The following is a 22,709-nucleotide window of genomic DNA, read 5'->3' on the forward strand; positions in this document are numbered from 1 at the left end:
ATAAATAAATCAACTGAGCAGTTAAAGTGGAAAACCATGAAAAAGTTTATCATACAACATCAACAAGTCTGAGTATGATAAATAATGATAGTTTATTTAAGTTATCACTTGTAGTTCAATAATCATAGCTGTGCCAAATTTCATACAGACTTATAGACAAAACAATCAGATTTATGTTGGATTCTACAATATGTTACAAGATCTGTTTAAAGTAAAAGTTCATTCAGGTAAATATCTATGCTACTCATTCTGCGGTCAGCTCAGTGCTTAAGTTTTAAGTTTTTGAATAGAAATCTGATTTTTTTTCCAGGCTGTATATATATTGTACCTTATAAACCACATGCTATTTGTCTTCATCTTGTTAAGCTTGAACACATGGCATCATTATATATGTATGGAGATATACATAACATTTAGGAAATGTTTTGATTCAGATTGTTATCATTACTAGCTTTCAGTGACAGTATAAGCTTGAGTGCACTAGGTGTACAATCCACACACTGAAATGTCTTGCCTACTTTACTAACCATTAATGATTTTAAATTGATAAAGGTTTTACCACATTTAATATTATCAAATAAAGTTAAAATTTTCAAATATCCATACAAAGAGGTCAAGGACATATAAACCCTGTAAGACAGACATGTTCATCTGACACACATTCCATGAACTGCATATGTATAGTATCCAAGCAAACAGACCAAACCATGAACACTTAACATTGACCATTGACTGCCTCAGTCTGTTTAAATTGTGTTTAATGAAATAAAACATGTATAAACTAAATCTGCTATCATATTGAATTACATAAGGTTTGTCTTAGTCAGTATAATATCCTGTCCTTTCTTGGTTTAGAAAACCATACTAAATCCATATATAGTGTTCTTGTTGACAGTACTAACACATGTGATACAAAGATCATAACATGTTCTCAATACCTTCAGCTCACTCATGTTTGAAATTCATACTCTTTTGCGGACTTTTTTGTTAAAAAGAGGTTTTTGTCCCACTGACACCATATTGTATTCCTTCCTTATTTTTATCTTGGTGGTTATTCATTAGTAACATGATATGACACAATCCATTACGGCAATCTATTCTGACTATAACTGGCTGATTTCAAGGTTAAAGGGTGTCATTAAAAGGACTAACTGATACATACTTCAGTTCAACATTGTTTTAAGTAGATTTGCAGTTAATCAGAACGGTTTCTTTAAGATATTGATTTAAACAAACCTTTTTCACAAATGGCTCACTGCAGTGTAAAGTTCCTATAAACATACTGCAGTGCAGTGCAATGCTTCTATACTGTTTACATTTAAATCAGCCTTTACTCAGAAAAGAACATAGCATATATTTTTACAACCATGGTATTATAAACACATTTTTTTGTATCAATTTGATAGGATGCTTACTATTTTTAAAAGCGCTGCTATCCCCACCCCCCTTTTTTGTATCAATAGTTATAAGGATAAATATAACTTATTTATTGAAAATAGATTTGATTGTCAACTCAGGTTGATCCTTAGAAAAAAAAATTAATATAAAATCTTATTTCATTGCAATTTGTACATCCAACTTTAGATAACTAATGTTTGACCTGAGAGCATTATTTTACCCAAATGAAAACAGATTGGAAAAAATACAATTCATCCAACAGAATACAAAATCAATTTATACCATATTATGTTTTTGAAGCAAATATAACAGGATATATATGACCTTAATTACTTGTGTGTGTGTGTTTTTTTATTTATAAAATATAAATTCTAACTTAAACTATGTGTCAGGAGCCTGATCTAATTCAGTGGTTGTTCTTGATGGTTGCTGTCTTTTATATTTGTTTTTAGTTGTTTCACATGTTGGCATGGTGTGGCCTTTTATAGTTTGACTTATTATATATGTATGGGTGTTGCTCATTGTTGAATGCTGTACAATGACCTAAAGCTGCTTACATCATTTTTAATTTGGTAGATAATAAAAGTCTTATTTAAACAATTATACCAGTGTAGCCACATTTTTTTATTTTCACTTTTGTATAAAGTACTATGGTTTAATTTTTTTATATTTCCTCTTTTGTATTTAAAGCACTTTGGTACTGCAAAACAAATTTCTTTAATCTAAAGAAAGGCTTGTGTTCTATTAAAATAGTAATGTAGGTGTCAAACTGAAATGAATGAACATAAATAATTTGTACAAAACTCTTACTAAGCAATTCCCACCAGAAAATCAAATCTAATTTGGACAAAAATCATGTTCTTAACAGCAGAATTATCGTTTTACACCCGTGACAATGTTTAATAATGCGCCTATATTTGGCTACATTTATTTATTGTTGGGGAAACTTTCAGACTTACTATAAAAGATGACAGAGTTTTCACTGCATCCTCAGACATCATGTTAGAATCTCCAGAGTGTTTCAATAAAAAATACCAGTACTAAATTGGTTTTTCCATTATAAACTAGCTATCTGGGTCAAAATGTTCGGAGTATAAAATAGCTATGATTACATTTAAAAAAAAACAACATATAAAATCTCAGAAAATGCCAAGTTTCTGTTGAAAGAATATGACGTTAATTCAAGGTTGGAAGAAATTGACTGGCAAAAAAACAGGACAAGTATCAGGACATTCAATACATGAATTAATGGAACAAACGGATGTTGATGTCATATTTATTACTTGGTACAAACATTCTCCAAGAGAAAGTGATCAAATGTTTTATAAAAAATGTTTCACAGAATTCAGTTTTGGAAAACATCCTCTTATATTGGATATCAATGTCTCATTGATGACAATCCAATCTCCTGTTTTTATATTATACATTTTTCTATCTATCACAATTTATATACAAAATTAATAGAGACATTGTGTAAGTATAGAATATTTTCACTCAAGCCTATGCCTTTTATTTTTTCTGGGTATTCTAAGTAATATGACATTGTATTGATATTGATAAACATAATTCTTTCTTATTACTCTACCAAGTTCAATGTTTTTCTACATCATTTTATTTTACTTTTCTGTAATGAATGATATCTTCTGATTTTATAAAAAAAATATTTTGCTAATTCACCAGTTGGAGCTATTTTTTGGATTTTAAACAATTTCATACCATAAGGTTATGGCAATTTTAATATCATTGTAAAGGAAATAAAACCATTCATAAGAATAAGCATTGTTGGTCAGAGACTGAGAGTATTTAATTTCTGGTATGGTGAACTTTCTAAATAATAAATGCAATGGGAACTTTGCATTTCTCCTTGTAAGATCAAGTCATTTTTGACACTTTTTGCTTTACAAAAAATGAATTCCTAAAGTTAAAAAACAAGAGTGCACACGCTGAAATGTCTCGCCTTCTTTACTTATCATTGGTATTATGTTGATAGTCCTAAATATAAAGCTTTATTAAAACTGTCACATAAAAGAGGGACGAAAGATACCAAAGGGACAGTCAAACTCATAAATCTAAAACAAACTGACAACGCCATGGCTAAAAATGAAAAAGACAAACAGAAAAACAATAGTACACATGACACAACATAGAAAACTAAAGAATAAACAACACGAACCCCACCAAAAACTAGGGGTGATCTCAGGTGCTCCGGAAGGGTAAGCAGATCCTGCTCCACATGCAGCACCCGTCGTGTTGCTTGTGTGATAACAAATCCGGTAAATAGTCTAATTCGGTAGGTCACATTCAGGAAAGGGAAGGGGATTGTAGTTACGACGTAAGGAACATATCCGATATCATTTGTGATACGGTTATTCCATAACGGTCAACCAACTCGTGATGGCGTCCGTAAAATTTACAAAGGGATGATTTCAACTTCACCATTTGGAACTCTTGGTTTAATAGCTTTTTAAACTTAACATTAACCAAGAAAACTAAACATTGACCAATAAACCATGATTATGAGGTAAGGGCAGATGAACCATGCCAGACAGAATTGCACAGCTAACAATTCTTCCATACAACAAATAAAGTTGACCTAATAATTGCTTATAGTTTAAGAAAAACAGATCAAACACAACAAGAGGCTGTCACAACGACAGCAAACCGGATTTATTAATATTTATTTGTGTCCTGGCAATATCACAAGAACCATTACTGATGAATGTGAAAATCGTCAATATCAAATTTGACCTCCATTTTGTCATCATTATCAACATCTTAAAATTTGAAAAGCTTAGATTGAATGGTTCATGAGTAAATGCAACAACGTGAATGGAAACGCCATTTCACAATCTTTCAAGAACCATAACTCCTGAACGGTAAAAGTCAAAATCGTCATTAATGAACTTGACCTCTAATTTGCCATCAGTAACAACATATAAAAATTTCAAAAGCTTTGGTTGAATGGTTCATGAGAAAATGCACGGACACGACTGGAAACACCATTTTTCAATCTTTCAAGAACCATAACTCCTGAACGGTAAAAGTCAAAATCGTCATTATTGAACTTGACCTCTATTTGGTCATCAGTAACAACATATTAAAATTTGGGAAGCTTTGGTAAAACAGTTGATGCGTAAATGCATGGACACGACTGGAAACACAATTTTTCAATCTTTCAAGAACCATAACTTCTGAACGGTAAAAGTCAAAATCGTCATTATTGAACTTGACCTCCATTTTGTCATCAGTAACAACATATTAAAATTTGTGAAGCTTAGGTAGAACAGTTGATGTGTAAATGCATGGACACGACTGGAAACTCCATTTTTCAATCTTTCAAGAACCATAACTCCTGAACGGTAAAAGTCAAAATCGCCATTAATAAACTTGACCTCCATTTTGTCATCAGTAACAACATATAACAATTTGGAAAGCTTAGGTAGAACAGTTCATGCGTAAATGCATGGACACAACTGGAAACTCCATTTTTCAATCTTTCAAGAACAATAACTCCTGAACGGTAAAAGTCAAAATCGCCATTATTGAACTTGACCTTCATTTAGATGTCAGTAACAACATATTGAAATTTGAAAAGCTTTGGTTGAACGGTTCATGAGTTAATGCACGGACAACATTTAATTGCCGCCCGCCCGCCCACCCGCCGTACATCCCCAAATCAATAACCGACATTTTTGTCACAAAAATCCGGTTAAAAACTTAACACTGAGCAATGAACCGTGAAAATGAGGTCAAGGTCAAATAAAATCTGCAAGACTGACATATAGATCATAAAATATTTCCATACACCAAATATAATTGACCTATTGCATATATTATTTTTGTATCAGAAAAAAAGACCAAAACTGAAAAACTTAACTTTGACCACTGAACCATGAAAATGAGGTCAAGGTCAGATGACACCTGCCAGCTAGACATGTACACCTTTCAATCATTCCATACACCAAATATAGTACACCTATTGCATACAGTGTAAGAAAAACAGACAAAAACTCTTTAACACTGAGCAATGAACCGTGAAAATGATGTCAAGGTAAAAAAAAAAAAACTGCAAGACTGACATCTAAATCATAAAATATTTCCATACACCAAATATAGTTGACCTATTGCATATTAGAAAAACAGACCAAAACTCAAAAACTTAACTATAACTACTAAACCATGAAAATGAGGTCAAGCTCAGATGACACCTGCCAGTTGGACATGTACACCTTACAGTCCTTCAATACACCAAATATACTAGACCTATTGCTTATAGTATCCGACATATGGACTTGAACACCAAAACTTAACCTTGTTCACTGATCCATGAAATGAGGTCGAGGTCAAGTGAACTGTCTGACGGGCATTAGGACCAATAAATTGCAAGGTATGCACATACCAAATAAAGTTATCCTATTTCTTATAATAAGAGAGAATTTAACATTAAAATAAAAACTAGTCACTGAACCATGAAAATGAGGTCAAGGACATTGGACATGTGACTGATGGAAACTTCGTAACATAGGGCATCGATATACAAAGTATGAAGCATCCAGGTCTTCCACCTTCTAGAATATAAAGCTTTTAAAAAGTTAGCTTAGACAGCAGCCAGATCACTATCCCTATGTCGCGATTTCTGCTACAAAAATCGCAGGCTCGACAAAAAATGGAATAAAGACACACAAAACTACAATTTCTCAAATTTTTAAGTCAATTTTCTAATAACAGTAAGGCAATGAATGGATTATATTTATTTTTTGTCTTACTTTTCCCATTACCAGAACAGAAATTTTCAAGCAGAAAGAAGTAAAGAAATGCAATGTTTCCATATATCATTTGGACTGCTGATCTTATATTTAAGTGGTGTGAAACATCATTCAATTATTTATGTGCATTTTTTCTCATTGTGGAAGGCCATATAATTGTTTACATCCACTTCCATTGAAGATTGGATCATAGTTGTTTCACATAGTTGTTTCATTGGCAATCATACCACATCTCCTTGTTTATTACACTAGCTGCACTACCATGTTATTGGTGATCTTTTCAATGGTTAAATGGTAGAAAAATGGTAAAATGAGCTATATAATAATTACCTAATCCTTCATAAACACAAACTACTCAAAAAACTTCCCAGAAAATTACAACATAATAAGTCTTTTAAAGGATGCTAAAAGCTATATAATCAATAATTGACAGGAAAAGACCCCCACTTCTCTGAGGTACACAGATAAGAGATAAAAGCTAATCTGTGGTTCTCAGGTAACTAACTTTTATGACAAAAATGAGGTAATTTGTTCCCATGCTAGCTTTTATGATCATAATTTCTAAGAAGAATTGATTTCGGAAATATACTGTGAGCAGATTTTCCCATTAGTTTAATGGGGTTTTTCGTCCATAATATGATATTAACATGAAAATATTGCTGGAGTAAAATAATAGAAAATATTAAATCCAAGGAAAGGTAACATAGAAAAAATGACTTTCATTCAAAAAAATAACTCTTCCAACAGAGGTAACATTAATTTAGTGTTGAATAGACTTAAAGGTCAGCCAGTCACTTGTTGTAGTGCCTTAAAATCCACTCCATTGCACAATTTCAAAACCCAATTAAATGTATATTGAATTAGTTAATTGTTAACTCTATAATGCATACACATTACAAAAGGGTATTGCCCTTAATTTTTTGAATGAATAATTTTCAAACCACATACAATTTTAGTCTTCATTGTAGAGAGTATAAAACAATGCAAATTTTTTTTTTTTTTTTGTCTAATTGAAAATTGACCGAAAATTATCCCAATCCAACTTTTTGCAACATAAACTATTATATTCCTGATAATCATTTGATGAGTTCAATCTGAGAATTAATCAAAGAAAATCATTATTGCAGCTTTCATTTTAAAATTATTGGAATCTTAGCATAAACTATTACCTGAGGCACTATTTAAGGATCTAATGTTAGGGGCTGGGGCCGCTGGGTCGCTTCTGAGAATTAAGAGTTGTAGAACCATAATTGTAATTTTACCTATCGTTTTTTGGGTAGGGGGATGCAGTTATACCCTATCTGTCCTGAATCTGCACCTTTATATATCCATCATTATAATAGCTCATCAGGGTGTACAGTGGGTTTACACTCCATAAAAATTCAACACGAAAAAAAGACTATAAAAAATAAGTTTAAACTTGAGAAAAATACACAAACAAAGTCAGTTTAAAATTGACCATAAACCTTGACCCAAACATTATATAAACTGAACTCTACAAAAACCTTTTATACAAATGACTAGCTATCAAAGTGGAATTAATATTGAACAAATTGCTGATTGAAACAGGAAGGTGGCAAAATGTATTAAGAGAAAACCCTGTTTGACATCTATGTAACAATCAACAAATTGTAGACTATATCACTATATATTTGAATGTACCTTTATTGATCAAAATTGAAGAGCATTTATCCTCATATTTTGTACAACGACCAAATAAGGTCAAATTCTCCGAACTTTTGTCGAGTACACGAAAACCAGTCCTAAAGAAGCTTTGTTCATTTATAAAAATATATTAATGCTTTTGTTTGTCCTCCTGGTTAGTGACTTTTGTAACCTCTCTCCTTTTTGTATATATTACAAATAGATATATTTTTGTTATCTCTGTACTGATATTATGCATCGACTTTATGAGAATAAAGATATATAGAAATCATGTCTTTTCCCAGAGAGAGTTCAAGAGATGTAAAAGGTTTATTAAAGTGTTATACATTCTGATCTTTAATTTGGATAAGAGCTCTTTTATTAAGGAACATATTCACAAGAAACTTAATTAATAAGAAGAATGCATAAGATGTTGTTCTAAGCATATCCCACTCAAGTTATACACAACGTTGGTCTGAAAGATCTGAAAATGCTTATGAATTTCAACTCCTCACTTATGAATAAGCTGCTGACTAATTATGAAGTTGTGCCACAGTACTTGAGGAGAGTGTGAAGAAAAATTTTAAGATTATTTAAGATATACAGAAAAATACAAAGAATTGTCAAACACAGGAAGCAGATGTCCAACAAATCTCAAATATGCAGTCAGCTCATCATTCTCAAGCTGCTGACCAAATATAAAGTCACTCTGTTATAGTAGTACCTAAGAAAAGTGTGATGGAAGTATATGTTGGACCGACAGAATGACAAGGTATATGCTAGGTATATTTAATAAAATATGTAGGTGGGAAGACAAGGATGAAGTTGGACTGCCTCTGGAAAACAATGGTATGTACGATAGGTGCAGAAATGTTGCCTTTCAACAGGCCAAATAATGCAGATCCCTCAATGAGTCATTGTAAGGGTAAATTATTGTGCAGAGAACTTAGAACTTTTACAAATAGGAAATGACCACTACATTGATTGATTGATTGTTGGTTGCTTTACGCCGCATTAGCACAGCAAGGCTATATCGCGGCGAAAATGACCACTACAATATTACCAATAAAAAATGACCACTACAAAATTACAAATTGGGAAATAACCCCTACAAAATTACCAATTGGGAGGGCCTTACAAAATAAACCACCATGATGACAGAAGACCAATGTATTCTATAACACAAAACAAAGAGAAATAAATACATAGGGAAAAATATCTACAAATCTGTGTCCTTGAAGGTAAATAGAAATAGATGCAATTAGTCTTAGATTATGGATCATATAAAGGTGACTTTTCAATACAATGATGTAATACAAACATAACAATTAGACTTTTATTGGAATGACCAAGGGAATTAAATGTCTATAACAGGCCATTCCTACAACTGTACAATACCTGTCAATATTTGATCATTCAACTAATCAAATCACCTGAAATGAATAAATGATAAAGTAATTATGATTTAACTTATAAATTGATTATCATTACATGGTTACACAGGATAATCTAGAGTATTCAGCAGTTAATGTGAAGACTTCAAGCCATCATAACAGTTCTGTTCAAAATCAACAAATCCTCAGGAATACTTAATTGGGCTATAAAGAATATTTTTTTCAGAAATCATTAGAAAATTCAAATTGAAAGAAAGAATAAGGTGAATGAACTAAATTCAATACACAAGAAACAGCACATATAATGATGATATTCAAATCAAGGTCACATGTGCTTTGAAGAACACAGCTGTGGGGTTATATTACAGTATCACTAGAACAAACAAACTGTCAACCAATCTCTACATGAAAACACTATTAGAAATGTTCCCCAAAGCACACCATATCCTTTATATTCTCACTGCCTTTTGACATTCTATACTTGGTAAAGCACATATCAAACTTAGTACTGGATTACATCAAAGTCTTATCTAAATTCAAAGAAATCAAAGGGGAACTTGTAAGGAAGACAACAGCAAATGATAGTTACAGAGAGTCTGTAAAACAGAGAAATACAAGTATTATTATCATGTTACCTAAATCCATTGGCTGGGTACTACTTGATACTTTAGTGTAGAAAAACATCTTTTTTCTTTTTGTTTGTGGGTCAAAATTGGCTTAAATGAACTAGATTTCAGTAGTTGCAAGTTTTCTCAGTAAGATTGGTACTTAAGTATCTGTTGTCTTTATTAGTTTTGTTTTTTGGCGTTTTGGTCCAATCTGAGAAGTCAGTCCTTTCCAACTGATTTATTTACAGTTTGTTTTAATGTTGTCCTGTAACACCACTGCCCAAGGCCAGGGCAAGTTTGAAAGCTAACAACGATGTCTTACCCCGCCCCATTTTTAACTTGCTTGTCCAAGTTATATGTTAAAAGAGCTTGGAATTTGGTGTTTGTTGTAGGTTGCTGTCTGTCTGTCATATTTATTTTTCTTTCAATTGTTTTAAGCATAAATCATGCTATTGTTTTTCCTTTTCAAATTCATAGGCAGATCCCCCTTCAAGTCAGTCAGTGGGCCCACCTCCTTATGAAATGTTCTGGTTCCGCCACTGAAATGTCTAATATTTTGTTGAGCAGGACCTTTCATAACCTTTTACACAAGTTTATACAAAGCTTATGTTGTTAAACCTTATCTCTTATGGTAAAAAATATGTTAGTCCTGGGGAAATATTTCAATTCTAAAAAAGAAATAAACAATTCAAACAGCAAATCCTTGTTGATTACAAATGTCAAATTCAAGAATATTTCTGAGACATTTACTAATTGCACAGTTTAAAAACATAAAAACACATCATTGGCAATTTCAAGAATAGCTGAAATCAGATTCGTGACAGTAAAATGTCATCCGCATGATACTGTATTGGATTTTATTAAGATGTGAATGATTACTTACAAATTAATAGATACATTTACAAATTGATTCTTGGAAAATATCAGCGATGGATCTCCAGCTAACTAAAATAGCAACAACATCAAACTTATATATAATTCACCATTAATTACTCTGTTTGTGATTGGTGTTCTGAGGCTGCCAAATATATAGTTTGTTTTTATGCAACACAACAACAATGTACTTACAAGAATTAGATGCATCTATTTATAGTTACAAAGAGATTTAGACTAATGCTCAAAACAAGACTTAAAATTGTAAATACATGTATAAAAAGAAAACAGAAATGGTTTTAAAAACTCTATCAACTGCACTATTAAGCAAAAGTTTGATGTTTAAAATCACTAGAAAAAAACACGCCTTAATTAAAAAGCCAATTAACCAAGAACATCTACACACTGGACTTGAAATAAACATTAATTACTGTATATCAGATAAATTCAATCACAATGATTGATTGGCATTTAAAGTCACTTTCAGCACTGTTATGCTATCTGCTGGTTCACTCTTAGTCAGCTTTTATATGATGGAATGACTGAAAATCCTAGCTAATTCAAAGATCAGAGTCAAACGCACCTGACAAGCATGGGGTTCAAACTCACAACCTGTGTTGATAACCTAGTGATACAGTAGTTCAACTTCTAAAATCAATCTGCCACAGAAACTTAAATTATTAAAAGCTATCATTTTGAATTTAAACCATGTATATATTTTTAAATATCATGTTGTTTATTATATATACTGTAGGTGAACACCCTCAGGTGTATATGTAATACTTGTACATGTATTATAAGGCTAGTGAGATACCATCTACTTTAAAACTACGAGACGATACTAATAGAATCTCATAATCTTTATAACATAATCAGTCAAACTACTCAGGTACGCACTGCTGTATTTTCTGTAAACATCTTTCAATGTGTTGGCCAGTAATATACAACTAATGATTCTAATTATTGTTGCAGTCACACAATAATATATCAAACAAACAACTTTTTTTAGGCACAGTAGTTTTTATATCCAGTGGTGCCAAATTCCACAATCTGAATGAAAATGTATGTAATAACACCGATAAATAAAATCTACTCCAAATTAGGGACACTGATATGAGAGTTAAGGAAAGCATGATTTCATCTGAGCAGGTTTAAGGTTTCTTTTCAGTACATGGGATTATTCTTAGATATAATAATGTTTAATTATTGTTTAATGCTGTATTGCTTGTATCAATAGACCACTTTCAAGTTTGTCCTACACCGGAAAAAACTTGTCAATTATGCACCCTATTATGACGTCATTCACCAGATAAAGGGGATCACCTGTATTCCTGCACTATTAACTTCAAGCGTCTTAGGGATTGTCATTGTGCAGGATAAACTAGAAAAAATGTTTGTTCAGTAGATACTTTAAGACATAATTCCCTAATGAGAGCAGTGCTGATTGTTAATCATAAGAATTCAATTTGCTGAATAATCCGTGCAATATAGCATCATAGTTTTCCAACTATTCGCTCAACATGGGAATGGAAGTGACGATGCCCGTATTTGCACAAATGATGTTCACTAAAACCAAAGTTTTTTGACGGAAATGCATCGAACTCAAAAGTTGTCTATTGTTTTTTTTTTATTTATTATTCCAGTTTTAAAGAGTTTCTATTCCCATCAACAAAAATGATAATGTATTTAAAAAGTCTTTAAAAAAAAAATTGGACAGCTGACGTGACAGGAGTGGGTCTCATTGGGGTCTAAGCGTGACGCCGGATGGCCGATTTTTTGTAAGCATGACCCGTGAAAGTCAAATTAATGTGCCGTGAAAACGGGAAATGAAGTCCAGAGGGACACAAGAAATTACAAAACAAGAGTGCACACGCTGAAATGTCTCGCCTTCTATACTAATCATTGATATTATGTTGATAGTCCTAAGTATAAAGCTTAGCTTTAATACAACTGTCACATAAACTTAACATTAACCAAGATAACTAAACAAAGACCAATGAACCTTGAAAATGAGGTCAAGGTTAGATGAACCATGCCAGGCAGACATGTACATCTAACAATGCTTCTATACAACATATATAGTTGACCTATTACTTATAGTTTAAGAAAAATAGACCAAAACACAAAAACTTAACACTGTGCAATGAACCGTGAAAATGAGGCCACGGTCAAATAAAACCTGCGCGACTAACATAAAGATCATAAAATATTTCCATACACCAAATATAGATGACCTATGGCATATAGTATTAGATCAAAAGACCAAAACTCAAAAACTTAACTTTGACCACTGAACCATGAAAATGAGGTCAAGGTCACATGACATCTGCCCCCTAGATAGGTTCACCTTACAATCATTCCATACAACAAATATAGTAGACCTATTGCATATAGTATGAGAAAAACAGACCAAAACACAAAAATTTAACTATAACCACTGAACCATGAAAATGAGGTCAAGGTCAGATGACACCTGCCAGTTGAACATGTACACCTTACAGTCCTTCCATACACCGAATATACTAGCCCTATTGCTTGTAGTATCTGAGATATGGACTTAACCACCAAAACTTAACCTTGTTCACTGATCCATGAAATGAGGTCGAGGTCAAGTGAAAACTGTCTGACAGACATGAGGACCTTTCAAGGTACGCACATATCAAATATAGTTATCCTATTACTTATAATAAGAGAGAATTCAACATTACAAAAAATCTGAACTTTTTTTTTCAAGTGGTCACTGAACCATGAAAATGAGGTCAAGGACATTGGACATGTGAGTGACGGAAACTTCGTAACATGAGGCATCTATATACAAAGTATGAAGCATCCAGGTCTTCCACCTTCTAAAATATAAAGCTTTTAAGAAGTTAGCTAACACCGCCGCCGCCGCCGCCGGATCACTATCCCTATGTCGAGCTTTCTGCAACAAAAGTTGCAGGCTCGACAAAAAAAGGAGAATTTGCCCACTTACATAATGTAAGCGGGATATGGGAATCTGACAAAACAGTAGGCGGGATCGGGGATCAGAACCCTTAATGAGACCCCCACAGGAGAACTGAACCATTTGGGTTGATATAGCTCATGTACAGTGTAATTTTTACATGTAAAAAAGATGATGTGGTATGATTGCCAATGAGACAAAATATTATGTAAAGGAAATTCTCATGTTGATAAATTGTTTTATACCTAAATCGGCCAACCTATTTTTAACATGGATGAATTTCAGTATGAGACACAAAAACATTCAAAATACAATGTCCTTAATGTTTTGGGTCATGAAATACTGATGTTCAAATAACCATTATATAACTAAGGATGACGTAAGAGTACTCAAATAGTCCCCTTCAGCTTTGTTCAATGTAAAATAATCTATGTATACTCAATCTATGTGCATGTTCCTGGTGTAAAGATTTTATTTTGTTTCTTATTTAGGTTAAAACTCCCTCAGGCTCTATTTAGTAAAAAAAATAAGTTGTGTTAAACAATGATTGCCTCATGTTGTATTCATTCTGGTGTCTTCAATGCTTTTTAACTATACATACACTCTAGTTTCCTTTTGTTTACACCATGCATTTTGTTTTTTTTACCATGCATTATGGTTGTCTTTCCTTTACATCAGGATTTTTTTGTTTATGCAATAAAATACTGGCCAATAGCAGACTAATAAACAGCTGCACCACGAGTTGTTTTGTGTGTAGTTTTACGCAATAATGATAAATAGTTTCTGAGATACAGCGCAACATGTAAACCCTCCCCTCTTTTTTATACACAAAAAACTCAAGAACTCTTAAATAAAATGTTGAATCATCACCAAAAAGTATACAGATCTTTAGATTAATATAAATAAAAAGTGTGTAAAGTTAGATACAGCACAACATGTGAAAAAAACACACCCCTGTTTAAGTTACAAAGTCCTGTAACTCAAAAAGGTTTAATCTTATTTTCACCATAAAGTATACAGATTGTTTGACCACTATATTATGTTTCATGAAATTTGGATTAGTTGTTCTCAAGTCACCTCATGACATTTCTACATAGGACAGAAAGACAGACAGATGCCGGACATTAGTATACCATAATCTGTACCGTCAAAATTTTGATGATCCTATAAAATGTATCTCACAAAAATAAGTATGCTTTATATAATAGTTTGGCATCAATGTTAAGTAAACAACAATCAATATTATTCATTAGTTTTGCTCAGTCAGTCAAGTTTCTTCATTTCTTCTTCAGCAGTTATCATTTATAAAAGCAAATAAAACTTTAAAAAATGTTTTCTTTCAAGGCAAGGTAATTACTCCTGAACAATAAAGAATTAAGTAAGTTTTATAACTGATATTATCTACAAGTAGATATAAATCTAGTTAGTAAGGAGAACTTCAAACAGAAAACTATTCAGTACCATATATTTTGTTATTGCTCAAAGTTATATAGAATAGTTGGCCTCAATAGACCTTTTGGTTGTAACCTCTTCCAAATAATGTAGTTATATAGAACTTTCATTTTCTATCAAAGTAACAGTAATTGTACTATTTCAATTTATGTCAATCTTTGATTCAAGAAACCACTATTTATAAAATAGTAGTTTGGTTACAGATTTGATTATAGGGGTATATGTTTCATTAAAAATTCTGTATATTGAACCCTAAAGTTCTCTATAAACCAGGCCATTGAGAAGACAAATACCAGTGGCAGATCCAGAAATTTTCATAAGTGGGGGCCCACTGACTGACCTAAGAAGGGGCTCGCTCCAGTCACGCTTCAGAGATTCCCTATATAAGCAACCAAATTTTTTCCCAAAAAGGGGGGGGGGGGGGCCTGGACCCCCTCTAAATCCGCCTCTGAATACATCTAATTAGTGACAGATAATATACATCAGATAATAATCTTCATCTTTTTCCTTACAACTAGAGGTAAATAAATAGGTGTATTATAAAATATTTGTAAATCATAATCCTCACATCTTAGATAAGATTTTACTCAGTTGAACAGTACCAAAAGCAGTATAAATTTGAAGAATTCTTTAGCTTTATGGGGAATGATTCAATAAAAATATATCAAAACAAAAGTTTTTCATTAATGACTCTGTCATACAATGTATATAAATAAGAAGAGGCGTCAAGATTGCCTGAATGAGACAACTTTTAAAGGCTCAGACTTCAAAAGTGACCAAATGACACAGAAATCAACACCTATAACGGTCTTCAACAATGAGTAAAACCCATATTGCATAGTCAGCTAAAAAAGGCCACAATTGAAAAATGTAAAACGATTCAAACAAAGTCCAGATTTTTGTACAAAATAATGAACGAAAGACAAATAAGATATACACCAACAAAGGACACAACTGTTAATTACAGGCTCCTGACTTGGGACATTAGCACCTACAGAATGTGGCAGGGTTAAACATTTTAGGGGCCCCAAAACCTTACCCTAACCTCAGACAGGGGAACAAACAATAAAATCCTGTCAAAATACTTTAAGCCAGAATTGGTACCTTCAACATAATGATACAGATACAGATAAAATCATTGCCAAGCATTTTAAAAAATAAAATGTTCTTTTCTGTTAATTCTTCATTTTGTATCTGGTTTAGATGGATTGTATTTATAATCTTTTACATAAAACACCTTCTTTAATATTAAGAGATGGATGTTTTACTACATTCATATCAATATCATGCAGTTACTCTAAGAATGAAGACCAACAATAATTTTAATACTTCCTATTTGACCTAAATTTGAAATATTTGGTCAACACATTCATACAATCTTTCGTTAGCATGTGTAAATTTTCTTATCATCAGATGAAATATATCCTCCTAGGTCAGGAGAACTTTCCAATTGTTACTAAATATAGTATTAAAACAGATATAAATGATACAACTATTTGTCAACAAACCTATCAGAATTGAAAATAAATATAAGCTGAGCCTAAACTAACATTATTCCATTAAGAATGTGTTAGATTAAAACTTTAACTATCTACATGATGACTGTAGAATAAAGAAGATTGTGCCTAAATATAGACAAATGTCTAGGCTCCCAATAAAAAGTGCTGTGTTTAGCAAATCATAAAATTGAGAATGGAAATGGGGAATGTGTCAAAGAGACAACAACCCGACCAAATAAAAAACAACAACAGAGGGTCACCAACAGGTCTTCAATGTAGCGATATTACTATTTATGTAACATGGAAAAAAATATGGCATTATCTTGAACATAAACTTTAAAATACTATATAATGGTATAATAATTGAGAATGTTGACTTTATGTATAATATCATTGTCATTATTTAAGACTTAACTCAGATATATATATAGCATGCAGTAATTATTTGTGGTTTGCAGTCATTGGACCACAGATTGTTTAATTCTACCATTATTTTCAGTGGCTGAAGACTTTAAAATTGAAGATGTCAGAGTAATATCACCTTATATGCTTCATGCAGTTTAGATAATAGTTAAGACATTTTAGAACTTATCATACAGTGACTTGTGTTCCACCATGGCACATGCAATAGACTATTAATCACTGCTAAATAAAAGCCTAGTTCAAGTTCGAGCTCCACATAGAACTGATTTGAGGCCTCACAGTAATTTTGAATGTCATGTCACACAATATTACAACTGACTGTCATCATATCTATCAAAGTTTGTGTCCTATAAGTCATTATGGCTGTACTGGCACACAGAACAAAATACAGCATGGTATCAAAAATCTAAACCAACAACACATAAAATTGAGAATGGAAATGGGGAATGTGTCATAGAGACAACAACCCGACAGACTTGAATATACATGATGTTTCACTAACCAGATTATTATATCCTATTTAATTGAAAGACTGAAAGAAAGCTAATAAAACAAGTTTTATGTAACATCTAAAAAAGATAAGCAAAATAACTTCTTTTTGTGTTTAACATCTAACAAACATTAAAAGCATATATACATATAAAACATTCATAGCTTGTATACAAGTACTACTATTCACGAGTAAACAATGCAGTAGAAATTTACTGAAACCATTTGAACTGCATTCATTGAAACATTTTATTACTTTCTGGTATAATTTCACATCAGAAATCTTCTTTTAAGCGTAACACATGGTCTATAAAATTGATCTATACCTCTGTATTTAAGATTCTATTATATTAAAGTCAATGTTGATGAAATGCAAGTCAAACATGTTTTTTATATAATTTATTGTGTTCTCATATAAAGAGATCTGGGTCATGTCTCCCCTCCCAGCTGCCATACATTTCCATGTTAAATGTTTCATAAAGCATACATCATGAATGAACAAACTAAAAAAATGCAAAGTTAGTACCAGCAAAAAAAACTATGATGATGACTAGATCAACTTCTCTTAAAATTTAAGAACTCAACCATCTATATAACTGGATGAACTCACACAGACACATATGGGTGAGTTAGAGTTCAATGTCAGTGAAACATTTTAACAATTCTACCACCTCCCATATTTCTCTTTCCCTCACTATAGCAGCTATATGTTTGTTGTATTTTGAGACTTCACTGCACATCAACATTTTTCTTTGAACAAATTTACCTGTATGCCATAATAGAAAAGGTAAAAAGATATAATTTGATTTTATTTTTCGTGTTTTAACGCCACTTTTAAGCACTACTTTTGGGCTATTTCGTAGTGGTACGTTTTTATTGTTGGAGGAAGCCGGAGTGCCTATAGAAAACCACTGACCTTCGATAGGAAAACTTACAATAAAATGATAAAAAAGACAAGGTCCAGCGTGGTATGGAACAAGTTTTAATCAGATCTTACCTGTGGATTGATAGGACAGGATCCTCGTCTCTTATTCTGCTTTTGAATCATTTTCCGTAAAGCTGCATCATCAAAATTTTCATCATTAAAATTCACAGGCTCATCATTATCTGGAATAGTAATGAGAGCCCCTGGGGTGGCTAAAGACCTCCTCCTTTGTTTCATCCTACTAGGTTCTGGCACATTCAAATAATTGCTCATTTTGATATGAAAACACTTATAATTCCTCCACAGTTGGAAATCAAGTTTGATTTAAGATCCCAAAACAAATCACAGATAAAGATGGCACAATTTTGTCATGTTCTATAATCTCCTATTAAATCCATGAAGAACTTTTTAAGAAGTCATTTTTCAGGTATGATATTGTAAATAGTTATGGCATCATCAGTGAAGAGAGATACGGTTTGAACCAATATATCCTATGATCAAAATTATTACTGACAGATAATCCAGGTTCTATAAATGATCCCACGTGAGATGATTTACCTTTGCCTGTAAGCTTTTATAATCTATATCTTATGCTCAATAAAAATGCACAGCAAATAAAATTTTATTATTGATTAAAGTGAAGTTTATTATTGCAATGAGTCTCTTCAATGTCATATTTAAATGCTATTTTGTCGGTCAAAGTAAATTGTACAATGTACATTTAATATTTCTGAAGAAATCAATACATACTCACTTCCTTAGATATTTTCCTGTGTAAAGAAACCACAGTGAGTATATATACTAATAGCAATATACAGAAATGTGGAAAAATAAGTTTCTTATCCTCTTAAATTTCAAATAAACACGAAATACACTTGACAAAAGCCGTTTTTCCTTCACTTTGTCTAAGCAGTTGAATAACATTTGTTCTAAACAAAGGTATACAAATATCTTATAATCATTTGCCAAGTAGATTTTAATAGATCTTTGTATACATAAAATTACTGCAAGCAAATCAGTCTATTTTTTTCCTCAGTCATCCATACAATATATAGAATTAAATATCTTACAATGGATTAAATTTTCAATATTTAACCATTAACTCCTAACTGAAAATTGTGCAGGTACCAATTTTCTGATTTAATAACAATGTATGCTTCAAATCAATATGAAAGACGGAATACACAGATAATCCATAGTAATATATAAGTAATTCTTCCATATCCCTAGGTACAACTTACAATCAATTAAAAAGTTTATGTGAAAATGTTACAGGAAAGTAACGCTGGTATGACAAAAATATAATCCATCGATCAACTATGTAATTGGTTTACTTTATATAACACAGTGAGCTTTACCCACATTAAATCCAGTTTCAGTTAATTAGGTTTAGTATTTTCTTATAACTGAATTTCAGTAATGCAGCTAGTTCAATTATTATTGCATATAAAATCCAAAATCAATGTAAACAAATAAATTTACTTCAGAACTTAAATGGCAATTTGAATGTTACACTCATTGAACAAGAAAATGTCCAAATACAGTGAAGTTGAAATCGTCAGAAACATGTCATCTCCGTAGAAATAGTGGATGGAGATTCTTCATCACCTTATAGTGTTTACATCAACAATCTATCAAGCATGCAGATAAAGCAATCAATTCCAGCTGGTAACCTTGAATGACCTTTGAACAACAATATCATATATCCAGGTGATTTCTATAGATCATTACATAATAATGCTCCTGTTCCTATAGGAATTCCATTTAATAGGTTTGGGGAATTTATTTAACTGTAAATAATCAAATTACACGCTTTTTTAAGCTGATTATAAATATAAAGGTGCACATGGTTTCATTCCTGTTTCGAATGGATTGTTAAAGAAACAACTTGAAAAAAATAAACTTCAACAACATTAGATGACCCAGAAACAGAATTATTTTCTAAAAATGAATTAGACACACTTTCAAGTTTTTAACAATACATCTATTTCCAGATGAATAGTTATTCCAGTAGTCAATTCTGTCAATACACTGAAAATATACTACATAACTGCTATTTGTGTTTGTTTTTATACATCCTAGATACAAGTGGGACTTCCTTAAATATAGGAGTCTTAGTTTCCTGCCAAAATTATATTATTAAAGTCCTATAAATATTTAATTATTTCAACATTTTTAGCTGTAATTATTGAGCACATAGGATTTTAAACCATACTTATCTAGTAATTAGATATTTACTGTTAAGTTAAAAATACTTTCAGTTTAAAAGGTCAATAGATTTAATCAAAATTAAATTTCATGTTTATCTATTTCTATGCAATGATTTTTTGTTGTTGTTTATCTCCTTTGATTCTAAAATCTGAAATGCTATAATGAGTATAACTCCATTGACTTTGAATGTCGTGGAATAATATTGGGATAGGAATGTAAATGTTTAGTTTAAACATATTTATTTATAGTGGATTGGGAAACAAGTTTTGCAACTTATATTAATCCCTTTCCACTTTGCAGGTGCGAGTGCTGCCTTGTAGCGGCATTAGCCTACTCTTTTATGAAATCTACAAGGGTGTCTTTAACGTGCAAGAGATATGGCTCTCTCTTAACACGAGTTAGCCATTTATTGTCCCCTTCCGACGGACTATCATCGTTTCCTCAAGACCATACTCGCTGATGGTGTCAAGGGAGAGCTGAAAATTGAGTTCCTGAAATTTTCATCCCAAACGGGATGTAAATGTTTTGTTTCAGACAGCAGTGCTAACCTTGGCTTTGAATGTCATGTATAAATATGGGGATAAGAATGATTTTTTTGTTTGTTTCATAAAGATTCTGAAATGCTACCACATTAGTATCTACCTTGGGTTTGAATGTCAGGGGTTATAGCTGTAAGTCAGATACAACATACATACACTTTAGTTTGGAATATCTTTAATTATGAATCAACCTAAATATGTACAGAGCTTAATAGAGTGTTATGATACATTATACAAGTAACACATAGCTGAGAGAGTGTTGGAGCAGATTGTTACCCCGAGAAAACATTGTCAACCGACCAGAGGGTGACATTAAAAAAAAATTGTCTTCCGCTCAGCCATGGGATAGAGTAAATTTTCTCCCTCGTATTTAGAACCAATAAATAGAAATCTGACATTTTTACAGGAAGCATAATAAAATCAACTGACTTTTGTTTGAATGTCCCTTGGCAAATAGCCCTCAAATAGTACTCATAAGAAAAAAGGCAAGAAACAATTGCATTAATCTTATTTGAAATAAAATGTTCAATGAATCAAAAATATGTGTTCATAGTATATAGTAATATTGTGGTTAAAATGATAAGATTAAAAATCCATCTGTCTTAAAAATGACTATTGAGGCATTATAACTTATTATCTAAAATGTATCATAATTCTATATCTGCATACTTTTTTTCTGTATTGCATCATTTAATACTCAGATTTAACCCTAAGTTAAGATTAACGCAATATGTAGAGCTATTCATAACAAAAATATTTTAACAGATTGAATCTATTCATGTTTGAATCAATGCAGATTCTGGTTTTAGGAAAACATTTAACAATACAAATCAGCCAATAATTCCAGTTATATTTTTGAACCTTAAAAGTAAGATATGTGCCATTTGAATGACCAATGAAGTAAATCAAATGTATGCAACTGATTTCTTGGTTCAAATTAATAATATGTTGTATCAAATTGGTAAACAAGAAACAAAGTACAAATTAAGGTACATGTAACTGTCAGTGTTAATACAAATTAATCATCATTAACTCTCTCTGTTTAGTTCAGAAATCTAAATTTAACACAAGACATTGTTTGCATAGGTTGTTGTTGATTGCACTATCGAAATATACATTAAACAGATATATAGCATGACAAACAACAACAGTGGACATATAGACATGTATTATACATGTATATATACTTAACTATGTTATATGTTTAAAGTCTACGTGTTCATCTCTGGTCACTGTTATAACCTTGTATCTGTATAGTTATACTTGTGGAGCAGGATCTGCTAATCCTTTAAGAGCAGCTAAGACCACCACCAGGTTATGGTAGTTCCATGATGACACCGGGTTCCTCAGTCTAGTTTTTTTTTTTTTTTGTGTTTGTTTTTCTTTTCATAATCTTTCTTTTTTGACAGGGATTTTCAGTTTCTCTCTCTCATTTTATTAAAAGAGTTCACGAATATCACCTTGATTTCTTCCACTTCATTTTTAATGCTAGTACATGTATCATTAAATCTTTTATTTTCAATAAAATTTATATTACCTTTAAA

General features: G+C 31.8%; 1 protein-coding gene across 14 annotated transcripts in view; it reads right to left on the reverse strand.

The window, feature by feature from the left end:
• The window catches only part of LOC139510331 (5'-AMP-activated protein kinase subunit gamma-1-like), a 183,020-nt gene that overhangs the window by 108,267 nt on the left and 52,044 nt on the right, over nt 1-22,709 (reverse strand). For 7 of the 14 annotated variants that reach the window (XM_071296857.1, XM_071296854.1, XM_071296852.1 and 4 more), the window contains exon 1: nt 18,488-22,010. The exons of the other annotated variants lie outside the window; for them this stretch is intronic. In XM_071296857.1, the coding sequence (XP_071152958.1) occupies nt 18,488-18,688 (201 nt within the window). In that variant the 5' untranslated portion in view covers nt 18,689-22,010. Of the gene's footprint in view, nt 1-18,487; nt 22,011-22,709 lie in introns of those variants that run through there. 14 annotated transcript variants of the gene reach the window in all.

This window comes from Mytilus edulis, chromosome 2 (assembly GCF_963676685.1).
Source record: "Mytilus edulis chromosome 2, xbMytEdul2.2, whole genome shotgun sequence".
NCBI classification, from domain to species: Eukaryota; Metazoa; Mollusca; class Bivalvia; order Mytilida; family Mytilidae; genus Mytilus; species Mytilus edulis.